The sequence below is a fragment of the Triticum aestivum genome, chromosome 7D, assembly GCF_018294505.1.
Source record: "Triticum aestivum cultivar Chinese Spring chromosome 7D, IWGSC CS RefSeq v2.1, whole genome shotgun sequence".
NCBI lineage: Eukaryota > Viridiplantae > Streptophyta > Magnoliopsida > Poales > Poaceae > Triticum > Triticum aestivum.
The window spans coordinates 44,088,278-44,107,088 of record NC_057814.1 but is presented as its reverse complement, the minus strand read 5'-3'; the positions used below and the strand labels follow the sequence as shown (position 1 = coordinate 44,107,088).

General features: G+C 48.3%; 1 protein-coding gene across 1 annotated transcript; it reads right to left on the bottom strand.

The window, feature by feature from the left end:
* Positions 1 to 14,880: 14,880 nt before the first annotated feature.
* On the bottom strand, positions 14,881 to 16,522 carry LOC123165737 (AT-hook motif nuclear-localized protein 18-like). Its single transcript, XM_044583454.1, has one exon. It carries the CDS (start codon positions 16,388 to 16,390, stop codon positions 15,347 to 15,349), a length of 1,044 nt encoding a protein of 347 aa, XP_044439389.1. The 5' UTR covers positions 16,391 to 16,522; the 3' UTR covers positions 14,881 to 15,346.
* Positions 16,523 to 18,811: the final 2,289 nt, after the last annotated feature.

Sequence of the window (18,811 nt, the reverse complement as noted above, 5' to 3'; positions counted from 1 at the left end):
AGCCCTCGCGTGCCCATGAGAGCTTGTTCGAGGGCTCCGCGGCGCGCCCGGACATCTCTGCTGCGGCTGCGGCTTCGCGGCGGGACCTCTCTAGTGCTTCCGCGGCCTTGGTCTTTGCTGCCTGGTTATATGTCCACCCTAAACTCCTGCTACCGGTCATGGCGGAACGACTTGACAGAGAAAACCAGTTTTGTGGGTGATGAGGAGAGGAACTGTGAAGTAATTTTCGAGTGGGTAGTTTTTATAGCCCGGTGCTAATTATGAACACATATTAGTTTGATAGGTGTGAACAGATTTGCAATTACTTATTGCGTTATAATGAGAAATGTGACGAGAAACAAGGTGAACATTTATTGATGGCAGAAGGTTGACCACGTGGTTGCTCGCCGTTGAGGCGGCTGCGGCGCGCTCCGCTCTGGCGTCCCTGCGCGCGCTCCGCTCTGGCGTCCCTGCGCGCGCTCTGCTCGCCGTTGAGGCAAAGTTACAATGGCAACTGTTAATAATTCTTAATAATTGTCTTACATATTCAGGATAATTTAAAATGCCAAATGCGGCAAGGCCCAGAACACTCACGACCTAGATATACATACAATTATAATAAAATATAAGCTAAAAGGCTGAGCTGGCGGCCTTTCGACGATGGTCTTCTCGGACTCCATGATCAGCATAGCACCCTTACTTCGAGTGTCCCGACCTGCCTCCGCCTACGGATTGCTGGCGCTGGGAGGCTCTTGGGGCTGCTGGGCCTCTTCCAGAAGAGCTTGACAGCGTGCAATCGTGCGCATGACAACTCCGCGGAACCGCTCCATTTCCATGTCTTTGGCCTGGTAGCAAATTCCGTCGATCACCTGCATCCTCAAGATATCACGTTGGCGATGTTCTACTTCATCGGGGACGTCAACTCCGCCAAGGATGCGCTCGAGCCTGGCCACCACATCATCGGGATCGAGGTTGACACGGCCGCCACGGGCAATGATGAAGCTGTAGGCTGCCTTTATCTTGACTAAATCACAGAGGTCTTCTGCCCATTCCTTGCGGGGCATCAGGCTCTCGATGAGTACTGGTGACGACGGCTCTTCAGGTGGGTCATCGATCATGCCGCCGAGCAGCTCTGGATCTTTTGCACGACGGATGGCAAACTGCTCATCACACCTCCTCTACAATATGTTGATTGTGCTCCCAAGGACCGTGACGCCGATATCGCTGTCGATGGGCCATGGTGCCTGCACCGGCCAATGAAGCTCTTGCTCCCTGACTTGCTCCGGCTCGTTCTCCTCGCCGAAGATGTAACACACGTAGGCGTTGACGTCGAAGCTTTGGTCATTGCCTAGCATGCTTGGAATAACTAATGGTAGATGGGTGAGGACTAGATCTTCGCAGAGTGTCACGGCGGTGCGTTGCCGCCTGGGTTATATGCAGCAAGCCGTTAGCTGGTGGCGGTAAACCTGTGAGGGAATAGGCGTGGATTTTACAATTCATCCATGTGGAGCGCGGGAAGCATTCGCTGGAGCGCGGGAAGACTAAGTGGAGCACACACACAACCCGAATACCGTATCCGGTGCCACGTGTTATTTTTCACACAAGTGTTAACATAAGGAAATGTATGTGTAACTTACTAATCATCGCACACGAGTACTCGCAGACGCATCGTGTGTGATACTCCTAGCCACCGCAAGCAACTAGTTTGCATTTTTCAAAGTTTTTTGTACACACAGAATCGCACACGAACTAACTGTATTAATCGTCTGTGTTGTAATTTCTCATCGCAAACAGTTCATCTGAGTCAGCTGTTTGCCACGTATCACACACATATTGTTAAGTTGAACTGTTTCTGTTGCGTTCTCTAATCGAAAACAGTTCGTCCGAGTGAACCGTATGCCCTATATCACACACACCTTGATCTGGCTAACCGTTTATGTTGCACTCCCTAATAGCAAACGGTTCATCGGAGCGAACTGTATGCCATATATCGCACACACCTTGATCTGGCTGCCCATTTCTTTTGTTCTGTCTCATCGCAAACAGTTCGTACAGATCAAACGTATGCCCCACATCGCACACGCAACTATAATCTGAACCGTGTTTGATGTATCATTCATCGCAAACGTTTTGCATCATTTCTGACGGTTTTCATACAACACCATTTGCCATTATTGCATCACACACAGTTTCTCGAAGGGTCTCTGATCGTAGTATCGCGTTAGCAGCATCCTGCAGTAGTGAACGTAACTGGGTGATTATAAAGATGCTCTACATGTGTCTCCGAAGGTGTTTGTTGGGTTGGCATAGATCAAGATTAGGATTTGTCACTCCGTGTATAGGAGAGGTATCTCTGGTCCCTCTCGGTAATGCACATCACTATAAGCCTTGCAAGCAATGTGACTAATGAGTTAGTTACGGGATGATGCATTACGGAAAGAGTAAAGAGACTTGCCAGTAACGAGATTGAACTAGGTATGATGATACCGACGATCGAATCTCGGGCAAGTATACCAATGACAAAGGGAACAACGTATGTTGTTATGCGGTTTGACCGATAAAGATCTTCATAGAATATGTAGGAGCCAATATGAGCATCCAGGTTCTGCTATTGTTTATTGACCAGAGATGTGTCTTGGTCATGTCTACATAGTTCTCGAACCCGTAGGGTCCGCACGCTGAACGTTCGATGACGATTTGTATTATGAGTTATGTGATTTGATGAACCAAAGTTTGTTAGGAGTCCCGGATGAGATCACGGACATGACGAGGAGTCTCGAAATGTTCGAGAGGTAAAGATTCATATATTGGAAAGTTACATTCGGAGACCGGAATGGTTCGGGACGTTTCAGATGAATTTCGGAGTACCGGGGGTTACCGGAACCCCCCTCCCCCCGGGAAGTTAATGGGCCTTAGTGGAGAAGAGAGAGGGCTGGCCAAGAGGTGGCGCACGCCCCCCTTGCCAGTCCGAATTGGATAAGTGGGGGGGCGCCCCCCTCCCTCTCCTACTCCTCCTCTCTTTCCCCCTTTGCTACTCCGGAAAAGGAAAGAGGAGGGGGATCCTACTTGGACTAGGGAGTCCTAGTAGGACTCCCCACACCTGGCGCGCCCCCCTTGGGCCAGCCTCCTCCTCCCCCCTCCTTTATATACGTGGGAGGGGGGCACCCTAAAGACACACCAAAGTTTCTCTTAGCCGTGTGCGGTGCCCCCCTCCACAGTTACACACCTCGGTCATATCGTCGTAGTGCTTAGGCGAAGCCCTGCGCCGGTAACTTCATCATCACCGTCGCCACGCCGTCGTGCTGACGGAACTCTCCCTCAGCCTCAACTGGATCAAGAGCTCGAGGGACGTTATCGAGCTGAACGTGTGCTCAACGTGGAGGTGTCGTACGTTCAATACTTGGATCGGTTGGATCGCGAAGACGTTCGACTACATCAACCGCGTTACTAAACGCTTCCTCTTTCGGTCTACGAGGGTACGTGGACACACTCTCCCCGCTCATTTCTATGCATCACCATGGATAGATCATTGTGTGTGCGTAGGAAAATTTTGAAATTCCATGCAACGTTACCCAACAAGATGTCTCTTGTCCTGTCCGCAATCTTCATTCCTGCAAGTACCCATGATCATGGAGATTGAGCCATTGTGAGGCTAAGGGCAGGGAGAACGTGAAGTGTTATTCTGAACACCTGTGACAGAAGGGTTTAGTACGATAAGACGGATCCAACCCTTGGTGGTTCATGAGGTGTAGTCATTAAATGCCCAAAGCTCTTGTCTGATTATTATAATCTTAACTATCTTGGCAACCCCGCGCGATGGATAGGGCCTTCGGTTGGACAACAAATTCTTGATGCAGGACACCTGACCGTCAAGATGTTATTTGGACATATCCCCCACTTCGATTCGTAACAAGCACATCTCGAGGGTGACTTCCAGCGCACAAATTATTAAGATTATATTTAAGACCTCATACCTCTATTTATTATAAGTGTTTAATCACAGTTTGGTTGATTGACCCGGTCAAAAGCTGTAATTAATCCTTTGACAAAAGCTTGTTAGAAACCATCGGTTCAAGGAGGCCTTCCTCCCGTGGGTTCGATAACCTAGGGTCACCTGTGGGGAAATAGGTGCATGATACTTTCTGTTCCTTTACCAGATCACTAAAAGGAGGTGTCATGCTCCCTTGGTGGTTTTGGTAATTCATGTCAACATACATGGTTTTGGACTAATATTTCCCTTGAGTATATTTCAGGAAAACTTCAACTCAGGCAAATGACAAAACATTGGCAAAGCTTCAAGACTATACATTTTTGGTTAAGCGATCAAAGATCACATTGAGTCCATTGGAAAGGAAATACTATTAAAAGGCGATGAGGTTTTGATCATGGACTAACTGTTCAAGTGCTTAGAGATATTGTTCAAAAACCTTAGCCACACTCTCACATTCATCTATGTCCAAAACCCTAAAGTCTATCTCAGTCCCACCGAACCACATCCAGCTGGACCCACCGAGAAATACTTGACATAGCCACTGTCAAAACCCCAGCAACTCGGTCCTACCAAGATGACCCTTCGGTCCCCCCGAAGAGCAGTTCCCAACCTACTTTGGCCTATTGATTTCATCTTGGATTTCCGAGTGGTTTTGATCGGTTTCACCGAAGTGTGAAAAGTGATTAGGTCATCACCCATCGGTCTCACTTAGCTGTTGAATCCGGTCTCACCGGGGAAGCTTGTTTAGAACCTTGTACTAGTCGGTCTCACCGAGTGATTCCACCTAATCCCATCAAATAGTGCATAAAGTTGTGTAACGGCTAGATTTTTGTTGCTGCCTATATACCCCCACCCATTACACCAAGTCTAAGAGAGCAACTAGGATGAAACTACCACTTCCCATATCCAATTTCTGAGAGAACCACCTATACTTGTGTTGAAATCAAGGGATTCCACTCCAACATTTGATCCTTGATTTCTAGCCTCCTCAAGTTGAATTCTACTCCAATCATTCTCCTACCACAGAGCCAAATCTATGAGAAATTGATTAACTATTGAATAGACTACCTTTTGAAGCACAAGATCAAGGAGTTCAAAATCAACAACAACATCTATCATCTTTTGGAGAGTAGTGTCTCATAGATTAGTTAGGTGTCACTTGGGAGCCTTCAAAATTGTGGAGTTGAACTAAGTAGTTTGTAAGGTCAAGGAGATCACCTACTTCGTGATGATCTACCTCGAGTGAGGCTAGTCCTTCGTGGACGTAGGCCGTGATGGCATAGCTAAGGTTGTTTCTTCGTGGACCCTTTGTGGGTGGAGCCCATCGTGGCCTCACGTAGCCGTTACTCTCCCTGGGTTGAAGTCTCTATCAACGTGTATGTACGATAGCACCACCTATCGAAACCACGCAAAAAATCACTGTGTCTTCATTGCGTGTGATCTTTCAAACTCTACCCCTTTACTTTCTTGCACTTGCATGTCATTTACTATCCGTTGCCCATACTGTAGATATGCATGTGTTGATTGTATTGGCTGCCACTTAACTAGTGCTAAAATCTGCCTAAACTTTAAGAAAACTAAAAATTACACCTTTTGTCTTGTTAGTGTCTATTCACCCCCCTCTAGACCTACCTTCTCGATCCTACAGTCACCTTTGGGTTGGGATTCACTTGACGACTGGGCCTATTGGGTCGGCTTGTAGTGTCTTCGGTGGTTTTGAGGGTGAGGTTTCCATGAGATGCTCGCTCTGGTTATCAGTGGGGTGTGTTCTTGACTATAATAATTTCCGCTGCGGATACTTGATGGCTATTTGCCTCTTCTTAATAAAAATTTGGGGCAGGGGAAACCGCTATCTTTCATAAAAAAAGGTCAGGGGTGACTCTGGGCATGGTGCCCAGGGGCAAAGCTACAAAAAGATGAAAGTTCGACGTGTTTATCTACATATACTACATGGATTCAACACTAATTGGTATTCGATATTCATTTACTTACAGAAGTTTTTGCATTTGCTAACCATCATGTACCTGCAATTTTTTCTTTTGCCAGTCACTTTCTGCTTCGTGCAAGGCTAAAGGCGGGGATGACGTGATGAGCACCAGCGATGAGCGTCAGACACAGCGAGGCCGACCCATTATGAGCAAGAGCAAGCGATGGCCGACAGAAACGAGTTTGAAACTTAACTGGGGGTTGGGGCCGGGTGTAGGGATTGCCGGAGCCGTCCATCGGGGCGGATTAGAGGGATGGTAGGGTGGGGGTGACGTGGTAGCGTCCGCCAGCCGCGAGGATGGACAAAACGGTTAGGGCGGGGTAGGACGCGGGGGAGGAGGAGGAATCTTCACGGGCAAAGGAAGAAGCAAGACAGGAGGAAGAAGAATAACTCACACGATAACCGTTGGATGTTGATCAGTCAGTCAAGATAAAAAGTGACTGACAGTGAAATATTTTTGAGGTACCCGACGTATAGCTGGTTCCAACGATTTTCCCAAATTTTGTTTGGGGTTCTCTATTAGCTTAAGGGAGTGTCTATTTGAAGTATGTATTTTTTTTCTTGGCTAACAATACTGGTTTCTTTTCTTGACTGTACTATAATCACGATCAGGCCCAGCATATCTTTCGTCCCCAGTTTTTTGATAACCACCCCGCCACCCTCCTTGCTTATCATGGGCGGAAATGGAATTTGACTGAATTTGACTTTTTTCTAAGCCGATAGAACAAAGTTGTCTATTTAATTTTGTAACTAAAATCATGACAAGTATTTTGGAACGTAGGAAGGCAAAAAAGGACAACAGCAAAATGAACACATAATCGACTGTTTGTGATTTTCATTAAATCTTATATGAAGGAAAAGCTGTGAGGTTAGAGCATCTACAGTCGGGTGCCTCAAACCAGCCTCAAACACTCGGGCAGATGCCCCGATCATTGACCGAAAAAAACAGCAATCTAGTTGGCTCCTCATATCGGCCCTAAACGCCCTGGCTGACCGACAGTTCCATATCTAGCCCAAATCTAGGGCGGGTATGAGGAGGCCCGGGCGTGTCCGCCACGTCAGACCAGACAACTTGACCCCACCATAAATTGCACCAAATTCAGTCCACCAAGCCCACCGCTCTCCTCCCGCGCCCGTCCATCATTTCACACATCCGAGCCGTCGCCGTCGTCCACCATTTCCTGCATCCGAGCCGTCATCGTCGTCCACCCTTGCTCCCCCATGCTTGCGGTCGCCCCCCCCATCTGTCGCCCTAGATGTTGAATAGCCTGTCCCATATCGCCGCCATGGAGGATGGTTCAACGTCATCCGTGGGTCTCTCGTCCTTGGCTTTAGCATGCAAACCAGAGAACGTTGCCTAGAGGGGGCGGCGAAGGAGGCAGCGACAGAGGGAAGCGACGTCGCAGGGAGCAGATGTGGGCCTCTAGGAGCAGCTGTCCCCCCTCCGCGCCCAGCCCCCCAGACCCCGTCCATCCAGCTGGCAACAAGGATCGCGTCGTCCGACCCGGTCAGGTCAGAGGACGATCCGACGGCCGGTTGGGAGGGCATTCCAGAGTGTTTTCGGCCAACATAGATGGCGGCAGATCACGTCTATCAGTCGCCACAGCTCCAACGGGTGTGGACAAGCACGGGCATCGGCGATGCCCAGTCTGCCCTTGTCCCGTTCGATGAATGACACAGCAGGACTAGATACATTTTTTTGCTCAATCCCGATCATTGTTTTGCATATGTCATTGCAATTAGTTGTAGTTCAATTGTAATCATAATAATTTTAGAAGAATATAATGTCAGACATGACCAATGGTAATCAAGAACTGACCCAAATGGGCTATGAGTTGGGGGATCCAAATTGTCCTACGTTTGAAGTGTTGGGGAACGTAGCAGAAATTCAAAATTTTCTATGCATCACCAAGATCAATCTATGGAGTAATCTAGCAACGAGGGGAAGGGGAGTGCATCTACATACCATTGTAGATCGTGATGCGGAAGCATTGCAAGAACGCGGATGAGGGAGTCGTACTCGTAGCGATTCAGATCGCGGTTGATTCCGATATGAGCACCGAAGAACGGTGCCTCCGCGTTCAACACACGTGCAACCCGGTGACGTCTCCCACGCCTTGATCCAGCAAGGAGAGAGGGAGAGGTTGGGGAAGACTCCATCCAGCAGCAGCACGACGGCGTGGTGGTGATGGAGGAGCGTGGCAATCCCGCAGGGCTTCGCCAAGCACCGCGGGAGAGGAGGAGGAGGGAGAGGGGTAGGGCTGCGCCGAAAGAGAGACGTTCTCGTGTGTCTTGGGCAGCCCAAACCTCAACTATATATAGGGGGGGGGGGCTGCGCCCCCTCTAGGGTCCCCCCCCCAAGGGGTGCGGCCAGCCCTAGATGGGGCTTGGGGGGGCGGCCAAAGGGGGGGAGAGAGGGGGCGCCCCACTAGATGGGCCTTAGGCCCATCTGAGCCTAGGGTTTCCCCCTTCCCCCCTTTCCCGTGCCCTGGGCCTCTTGTGGGGGGGCGCACCAGCCCACCTGGGGCTGGTCCCCTCCCACACTTGGCCCATGCAGCCCTCTGGGGTTGGTGGCCCCACTTGGTGGACCCCCGGGACCCTCCCGGTGGTCCCGGTACATTACCGATATCACCCGAAACTTTTCCGGTGACCAAAACAGGACTTCCCATATATAAATCTTTACCTCCGGACCATTCCGGAACTCCTCGTGACGTCCGGGATCTCATCCGGGACTCCGAACAACATTCGGTAACCACGTACATACTTTCCCTATAACCCTAGCGTCATCGAACCTTAAGTGTGTAGACCCTACGGGTTCGGGAACCATGCAGACATGACCGAGACGTTCTCCGGTCAATAACCAACAGCGGGATCTGGATACCCATGTTGGCTCCCACATGTTCCACGATGATCTCATCGGATGAACCACGATGTCGGGGATTCAATCAATCCCGTATTCAATTCCCTTTGTCTATCGGTATGTTACTTGCCCGAGATTCGATCGTCGGTATCCCGATACCTTGTTCAATCTCGTTACCGGCAAGTCTCTTTACTCGTTCCGTAACTCACATCATCCCGTGATCAACTCCTTGGTCACACTGTGCACATTATGATGATGTCCTACCGAGTGGGCCCAGAGATACCTCTCCGTTTACACGGAGTGACAAATCCCAGTCTCGATTCGTGCCAACCCAACAGACACTTTCGGAGATACCTGTAGTGCACCTTTATAGCCACCCAGTTACGTTGTGACGTTTGGTACACCCAAAGCATTCCTACGGTATCCGGGAGTTGCACAATCTCATGGTCTAAGGAACTGATACTTGACATTAGAAAAGCTCTGAGCAAACGAACTACACGATCTTGTGCTAGGCTTAGGATTGGGTCTCGTCCATCACATCATTCTCCTAATGATGTGATCCCGTTATCAACGACATCCAATGTCCATGGTCAGGAAACCGTAACCATCTATTGATCAGCGAGCTAGTCAACTAGAGGCTTACTAGGGACATGGTGTTGTCTATGTATCCACACATGTATCTGAGTTTCCTATCAATACAATTCTAGCATGGATAATAAACGATTATCACGAACAAGGAAATATAATAATAACCTATTTATTATTGTCTCTAGGGCATATTTCCAACATGAAGTTGGCGGAATATCAAGCCCCATTCCCAGCAAGAAAAAAAAGGCAAAGCTGCCCAAGGCAAGAGGCCCGGAATTCATAACTTTTGAGGATATCTCGTTGGTTAAATCTTGGTTGGCCATATGTGGCACGGAGCAAAACGACACTAGGTATTAGCAGAAGATCCACAAGCACTATCATGAACACAAACACTATATGGAGCCGTATTCTATCGTGGCCACCCGCAATGTGTCTTCTCTCCAAAATCGATGGGGGATCATTCAAGGGGAAGTGAACAAGTACGCCAGCTACTATGCACACGTGCTTGGCCGCCCTCAAAGTGGGATGGGAGTGGCAACACACATAAGTAATTATTTCATTTTGTTATCATTTCAATTTTTTTGTTGCATTCTCATTATTATACATACATTGTTTGTTAGTTGGTTGCGGCGGCCACTATGTATCAAGAAACGGAGAAGAAGCCATTTGATTTTAGCCATTGTTGGGTGATATTGAATGGTATTCCAAAGTGGACACAACTTGTGGAAGAGGAAGAATGACGGGTCAAGCTCACACCAGTCAATTGGATTGGATGACAACGAAGAAGAAGTTGTAGGGGAGAATGGAAGAGCCACCGTGCCAAAGGATAACCGGCAAGTGTTGGGAAACAAGTGCGATAAGGCGGGGGCCTTCCGTGACGCCGCAGCAACAAAAATGTCCTCCACATGGACATGCATTTTTTCCGTAAGAGGATAGGTACAAGCTCATGTTGTATGCGCATAAGGAGAAGATGGATTGGGATCGGGAGAGGGCGAGCAAGAAACTGCAAATTAAGAGGGAGAAGATTGTGTTGGAGAAGAAATACGCGGTGATCAAATGGGAGCTCGAGAAGGCCCGAACATTTGGAGAGATTGAGCTTGAGAAGTAGAGATTGCAACTTGCTCGAGCGTGGAGGATGCAATGGTAATGTTGACAGACGAAAGCTCTTGGATGAGCATGCAAAGAAGTGACTTGTGGGGATGAAGAAAGAGATCAATGAACATAGGGAATACGACATAGCGAGAGCGGCGATGGCAGCAACGAAAGCAGAGGCAAGGATGCAGGAAGAGAAGGCGGAGCGGGTGGCATGGATGGCCGCGGACCAGGCGGCATGAATGGCGTCCGGTGAGTGATCTGGCCAACGAGTGATCATATTCGGACTTGAATTTTATTTTAGCATGTCCGGATTGTTAAACTATAATTTATTTTGTTTTGTCGCATCGTTGAACTTGAACTGTTGAATTGTGATAAATTTGTGCTCGATGATGCACATGCATGTATTACATGGATTCAAGAATCAACACTTAAAGTGCGTGGCCGTCTGGTAGGCAAAATGAGGAGCCGTCCGAGGACTTATATGCAAGTCCGGCTGTAGATGCTCCTAGTTTCGCTTTCACCTAGACCTAGCTAAACTAGTCTGTTTTATCCGCAACAAGCCGGCAGCAGCTACCATGCGCACTGCACTGATTGAGAAAAATGCTGGAAGGTGCACGCATATGCTTTACCCCTGATCTCATCACACTCACATCTTCCATGGGGATGGATGGATTAAATGCAATGCCCCTCTCCCGATCGTATGTTTACAGGGTAGGGCTGGAGAAGGAGGAGAGAGGCGCCTGCTCCGGCCTCGTGCATGCATGAACACAAGCCGCTGCTGCTCCACGCACGCTCGGGCCGGCGCGAGAGACTCTCTCACTAGGCTAGGGCTAGGCTAGGGTCTGGGGGTGTCCCATCACTAGCTGTTGAACGCCATACCTCCCAACTGTTGCTGCCTCGAAAAGGCGCCACCTGCACGTGTGCCCCCTGACCACCACCACCACCTCGCATCACCACACACACACATCACGCCCACACACGTCACATCGCTACGAGCCACCGCTGGATTCTTCAGGCGGCCCATGCCCTCAGTTACCACCACCTCTGCGTCGCCATTGCATCCATGTCCATCCGTCCGCGGCTCCATGCCTGTTAAATTACCGCTGCATCATCGCCCTCGCCCCTGTCTCTCTTCACACCCCTTCCTTCCTTCCACTCGCCTCATCACGCCCCGTCTTCTGCACCGAGCTGCGGCTGCAGGCTGCGCGCTGCCACTGTTCCTTGCATCAGCCTCGAACTCGGCGCCACCTCCCGTGCTCGATCATGCGGTAAAAGTTGAGACCCGAACCCCGGCAGCAGCATCGCTTCCTTCCTGCACGCAGAATCATTCGCTGCTGGTGCTGCCTTTCCTCTCTCTGTGTGAATTTTTACTGCTAACATGCAGCGAGCTTGGCGCTGATCCGGTTAACAAACTTTGCATGCATGCACGCGATTGCATGTTTGCATGCTGCCGAGGCATGAAGGTGAAGGCAGGGGTGGCACTGTGGCCTGGTCGCGGGCAGCAGGGACCGTGCATGCATGTCACAGTGCATTCTGCTTCCGATGCGCGCAGCGCAGGAGAAGGAAATGCTCGGAGACAAGTACGCATTGGAGCCACGCATGCGCTACTGCAGTGCGCCCACTATTATATCCACCCCATTCATCCTCATCATCCTAGTAATTAGTTAGTTACTCACGCGTCAAAAAAAAATTAGTTCGTTGCTCCGGTCAGACCTTTCTGGCCACCAATCATACCTTCAGCTCCTGCACTGTAATATATACCTACTAGTACCACCTCTATCCGGGTTTTGTGACAAGGGCATGGGGGTTTTTGTTATCAATTCGATCATAGAAACATGTTCTATATGCCATACAGGATTATATCATTTGATCCATTGTTGAATGAACTTTCTGAACATATAATTTTGGGGGCATATTACACACATTTCATTAGTCAAATTGAAGAACTAAAAAACTATGGCCGTCTTACCGACCCGGACGGAGGGAGTAGCAATAATGTTTTTGCATGATCAAGCCTGCCTTGCTGTAATGGAAGCCATATCTACAAAATATGCATCGGTAGATTCACAAGAGGGAAGAACGAACAATCATTTTCAGCCTAGATTTCGGGCCCGAGCAATATAGCGGCACCAAGACATTGTCTTAAACAAGGTAATGACTGGAATTGCATCATTGTTGATCACTTGAGTCCAGGCCCGAGACATGAAACAATGTTACATTCACCATCTTGATGACGGATCTTCCAGGCCTGAGAGGTGTGTCTCTGCTGTGGAGGAGGGGCCTCGTGGGGTGAACATGGTTGACACTGATATGAGTTTGTTTGTGTTATAATTTTTCTTTACATCTCATTCAATCTTACTCCAATAAATAATTTCAGACTTCTTTGGATTGTAGGACTTTCATAGGAATTTTGGAGTATTTGAATCCTAAGAATTTTTTTCACATTTGGATCATTGATAGAGGTTACCACATTTCTATGGAATCCGTTCCTATGCTCTTGGATCTTGTTTTATTTCTTCTTAGAGAATTCCAAAGTATTTTACTCTTGTATCTCCTCAACCCCCTAAAGTAGACATGTTTATTTCCTATGCATATAGTGTTGAGTTCATGTGTTTTAGGATCCCGTTGGAATCCATAGTACTACTATGTGACATCTCAGTACCTTGTTTTTCATATTCCTATGTTTTGAAATTTCTACAATCAAGAGCCATAGAGTACCATTTATAGTGATGTCTTAATTTGGCGAAACTGTACGTGCAATGATGTTAACACATGCTATTACGTATCATGAAACAGGTTAATCTTTTCCATTGAAACTACTGGTTTGGTGCAACTTTCCTCATAGATTTTGGCTCAGCCTTACTATGGTCATTTTTTGGAGAGAGAATTATGCCTACGTGTGTTAGAAGAAGTTTAAGTGATCCATACATGTAAGTTGGGGGGGGGGGGGGGGGGGGGGGGGGCTAGCATGCACATCCATTTTATGTTTTACCGTTTGCAATTTTTTTAAATGGACTTAGTAAAGTGATTTATTTATCCGATATTTGTGAAAGAGACACAATATAGTTTAAATCATAAAATTTCTTGACTAAAATTTGCATTCGCTTGAGCCCATAACATAAATAGTATATGATATTTTTAGTTGTTTTGGATTGAGTAGACTTTTTTTATATGCGGGGCATATTGTGTGAAAATAGGCAAAATAGAAAGAATGAATTTCAATTATGTGTAAGCCACATACAAATGGCTTCATCTGCAAACGATCTTTGTTATTCCTACCTAAATGTGATGGTGTGACGTATTATCCATATCAATTTTCAAGGAATAATTCAGTCCATTTCGTGAGACAAAAACAATATATTAGCTATGTAATTGTGGAAACACATTGCTTTAGTAAGTAGCTCATAACGTTATACGATGTGCCTTGCTTGTAGTCCGATTTTTCACTACTCTCATTATTTCAAAAACTTTGAACATTTTCCGCACTCGTGCCAATCGCTTGCTTTCTCTACTTCTTTATAATGTGTCATTTTAATTTGGACGACATTGGCATCACCAGGGTTCACCAACATCTTCCAAAAATATACCAAAGGGGGCTTGGTAGAAACGGCGACGGTACATATGCATGTATTTTAGGGGCCGGTTACCGGTTTCCTTAAATTTCTTTTTGTTTGAATGGCATTGATTTGATGAAACCCATATTTAGCTAGAAATGTTTCCTGAGATTGACCAGAATCCCCGGCGCGACACCAGGAACACACTTTGACATCAGACATGTATTGTACTATACTTAAAATCTAGCAAAATCATATATTGTATATGTTTGATGAAAATATTATTCAAGGTACCATTGTGTATGTATATTCAGGCATATAGCTAAACTCTATCTTTTTGGGTAACAATATCAATCCTTTTTGTGAATCTCGAGTCACACCAATGTCCAAAACATTATGGACAGAAAGCGTTAGAGAAATTGGACCACTAATTAGAGCATCATTTTTGAGTTATTCTGAGACCGTATAGATCTCTCATCACCTGTAGCCAGGCGTATGTGGGTGTCTCAAAGAGAATCAAGCACAAGGAGACATCTGTGAGCATATATGTCCGGTCCGAGACATAAAATATAGCAAGGTTGTGTATGTGTGTGGTGTGCTGGTGTAGTGGTTGGGCTTGCTGCTAGGTTGGGCAGCGCTGTTCCAGCCAGCAAACAAGCAACCAAAATTGGGAAAACAACATACTAGGAGAATTGGTGAAGTTGTTCGTGCGACTGATACCATCTGTGTGTCCGTTTCTCTCTCTAACCAAGTCATCGATCGATTTGTATGTATGAATGCAGAAACATATAAAAAATACAGTATGGTCGATCGAACTGGGCCAAGAGAAACAACAAGGGAGTCACCCATCATCCTCCATAAAATACGCAGGTTTGTTCAAAGCTAGCTAGTCATGCATGTAGCATCAGGACAAAGATAGAGACAGATGGATTAAGATATGAACGAACCAACAAAGCTTCTACTACTTGATTGTAGTTACCACTAAGCCCTTCCTCTCCATTGATCCTACATGGTGCATGCATTGCTTGCTTGATTGGGTAAAAGGGGGTGGAAGGTAAAAACATGGAATTAACATTGACACACTACTTAAGAAACACTAGTTTGTTTCGCCATGGTCCATGGATGCCCTTGCTAGCTACTTGCAAGCAGTCTGTAACAAGAGTAACAACGGCATCGAGATCGATTGATTGATTGATGAGGAGCATAATTAGCAGAGGAGGTAGGGGTTGATAATGGATGGACTCTTAGCTTCGTTTCCGTCCCTCCATGCGCGTCGGTGGATCGGTTGATGATCAGTAGGGCGAGACGCGGCCGCCGCTGCCGCCCGGGGTGGTCCAGCCGTAGGGGTCGCCGGGGAGCTGCTGGAGGCCGTTCATCAGGTTGTGGGGGATGTGGTGGTCGGGCGCCTGCGCCAGGGACGAGGACGGCTGCTGCTGCTGCTGGAGCTGGTGTGTCGGCAATGGGAGCGGCGGTGGGGAGGAGTGCGCCTGCGCGAGGCCCTGCGCTGCGGATGGCTCTTCGTCGTCGAGGGGGAGGCGCTCGTAGGAGGCGTTGCCGAAGGAGGCGGCCATGATGACCACGGGGCCGGAGGCCACGAGCGCGCCGGCGACCGAGCCGCCCACGACCTGGCCCTGGCCGCCGGAGACGTACACGGTGAGCCCCGTGGCGGAAGGAGGCGCCGGCGGGGGCAGGAAGGAGCCGGAGAGCGAGAGGATGTCGAAGCAGCCGGCGAGCGTGGCGACGGCACCGCCGGGCTGGCGGACGGAGACGTTGGCGACGGCGCCCGTGCCGCTGAGCACGCAGACGCCGACCTGGCGGCGGCGCGCGAAGGCGGCGACGCAGTCGACGACGTCGCATCCGGCGGCGACCTCGAGGACGTGCGCCCGCAGCGCGCTGGCGCTGTCCCGCGTGATGATGACGGGCGGCTTGGGCTTGTTCTTGGACCCCGCGGGTCGGCCCCTGGGCCGCCGCATCACCGCCAGCGCCTGCTGCTGCTGCTGCCCCTCCTCGCCTCCTCCGCCGCCCCCGTGCTGCTGCTGCGCGGATCCTCCTCCGCCGCCGCCGCCGCCGCCCATGTGCTGCTCGCCCTCGCCGCCGCTGTTGCCGTTGTTGCTGCCGCCGCTGTTGATGGTGGTGTTGCTCTCGTCCACGAGCTCCTGCTTGGCCAGCATCCCGCCGAGCAGCTGCTGGTGGTGGTCCTGGAAATGCTGGAACGCCGGGTGCTGCTGCAGCGGCTGCTGCTGGCCCGGGAAGTGGCCGTGGAACGGGTGGAACGTCCCCACCGGCGGCCCGAAGTGGTGCCCCCCGCCGTGCGCCGCCGCGGCCACCGGATCCATCGACCAAATCCCTGCCGGCTACGCTTGCAAGCAAGACGAACGCGGTGACGACGACGGACGACGGACGGTGGAGTGGTGGAGGCGGTCAAAGCTCAAAGGCCGGGTTTTGCGTTTGGTGCGGTGCTCGGAGGAGGGTAGGGAGGGGGGTTAAGACAAGCGCGTAGATTGGGGGGATGAGGGGGGCGCGGGGCCCACACGAGGGCGAGGGTGGTGGTGGGGTGGGGCCCACCGGAGCTCCGGCCCTGGGGTCGTCGTCTCCTGATGGCGATCGGGTCGGGCGGTCAGACGAAGATGAGATCAGTACTGCCGCTGGTGCTGGCCACGTCGCCGGCCCCCTGACATGCATGTCTCGTTGCAGGCGAGCGCGGTGTTGACCGCGCGGGCCGGTAGAGCTATACCCATGCCTCATCGCCTCGCCGGCCGCCCGCCCGCGGTTTGAATCATTTCCTGCCCGAATTTCGGTGGAGATATTTGTGAGCCAAAATATCAGATCAAATTTGAATTAAATTATCAAAGAATTTGGCAGAAAGTTCATCTTTTCATCGAAAATATTCCGAGATGGAAAATTTTCGGAGATGACCATGAAAAACATAAATTGATTTAAAGATCAATTAGTCCACCATAGTTTTTTTTTAAGGAAAGATACTGAGTTGGAAGTCTCATGAGGTTATTTCAAATTCCACAACATTAAATAAAAAATTTGGGCTGAAAAGTCATCCTCAATGAAGAAGTCTCATGAAACAATTTTAAAATTACATAAAACACTTTGGTTATTCCGGTTTGGCTAACGATATCTTTGTTATCGAATAACTGAAACCCTATATATGTGTCACGATGATGAGCAGAGAAATAAGTGCACACTAGTGAAGTACTAGATTCTTTTTTAAGAAATATAAGTTGACGTGGTCTTGGACATCATCATTTAAATGCAGTATATAGGAGGCCGATAATTCCAAAAGTAGTTCCATTTCGTTATTTCTATGGGGATGGAACACTGGTTTATGTAAATGGATATTTAAAACCAACAATTGCAGTACACTCGGATGTCGCCACGGGCACTTGACTATTTGGGGGCAAGTATAAATATTCTTCTACACCGGCATGTGGAAGCCCCCCCCCCCCCCCCCATGTCATTTCACATACCTACATTACAATGGTAAGAAAAACACAAAATACACACGAGGGAATTGTAAAATTATTTGTTTTGGACATTATCGTTTGAATGCATGATATATATGTGAGATAATTGAAAAGCAACACTTTTTTGTTATTTCTATGCGGTGAGAAAGTTATTTTTTGTAATCGGATAATTGAACCCAATAGTTGTGCTCCACTTGCTCGTTGTCAAGGCGACTTGACTGAGAGCCGTTCATTCAGTGATTGGGGTAGTACAAATATCCTTCACATTCATGTGCATGACAATGGTAAGCAGATCATGAGATACACTTGAGGGAACTGTAAATGTTTTTTGGCAAGGAAAATTGATTGTACTGAACTTTATCGTTCAGGATATAGACGGGGTACTTAAGAAAAATAATATCAAGACACTATGTCGTGTTAAAATCGTATTGAGTTATCAGTAGTCTATAATCTTAGACTAAATTTGAACCACATTTCATTTATATGTCAAAAACGTCAGTTCTTTACGAACTTTCCTTCGAGATAACACCGCAATTGTGATCCATTTTACTCGACTGACACGCTTGACCGTGCATGATCAATTCTTTTCAGTTACAAATTACTTTTTTTTGTATAACACCGTGTGACCGGGTTTGTCACACGGTTCTTTGACATTACATCGTAATGCTAAATTGAGCACAAGAGCATGGGATATACGAGAGAGAAGTGGAAAGTATTTATGATAAGAAGAAAGTTGACTAGCTCGGGCGCTATCATGAATCCCGGATATTTTTTTCTGAAAAGGAGGAAACACCGCCGGTTTCTGCGCCCAAGCCTCTGCATCGGTTAATGCACACAACCCTATAAATCCGGGATAAACGGATTGGAGCACACAATTGATATGGTGAAACGGCGAGCGCAAATGGGGGACTGTTTGGTGGAAGAAAATATTGAGCATATCATGTAGACTATGCTCTACATATGATGGATCACGCCATTGATGTGGTGAAACTGTGAGCGCAAACATGGAGTCGCAAACTGAGATACTTCACACGGAAACATTTGTGCACATACCATGTAGGCTATGCTCTACATATGACGGAGTCGCAGAAAATAGGCAATACATATCATTTTACAAACATGGTAGGTAGAACCTCCATCGTAAGATGGCGCCTTAGAGCGTGTGCAATCAAACTTTTTGAATCTTCCCGAGGAAAATAGCTTCTGAAACTTTAAGGCCCCTTTAATTAGCATGATTCTAAAAGTTAATGCGGGAATAGAAAAACATAGGATTGGTATGTC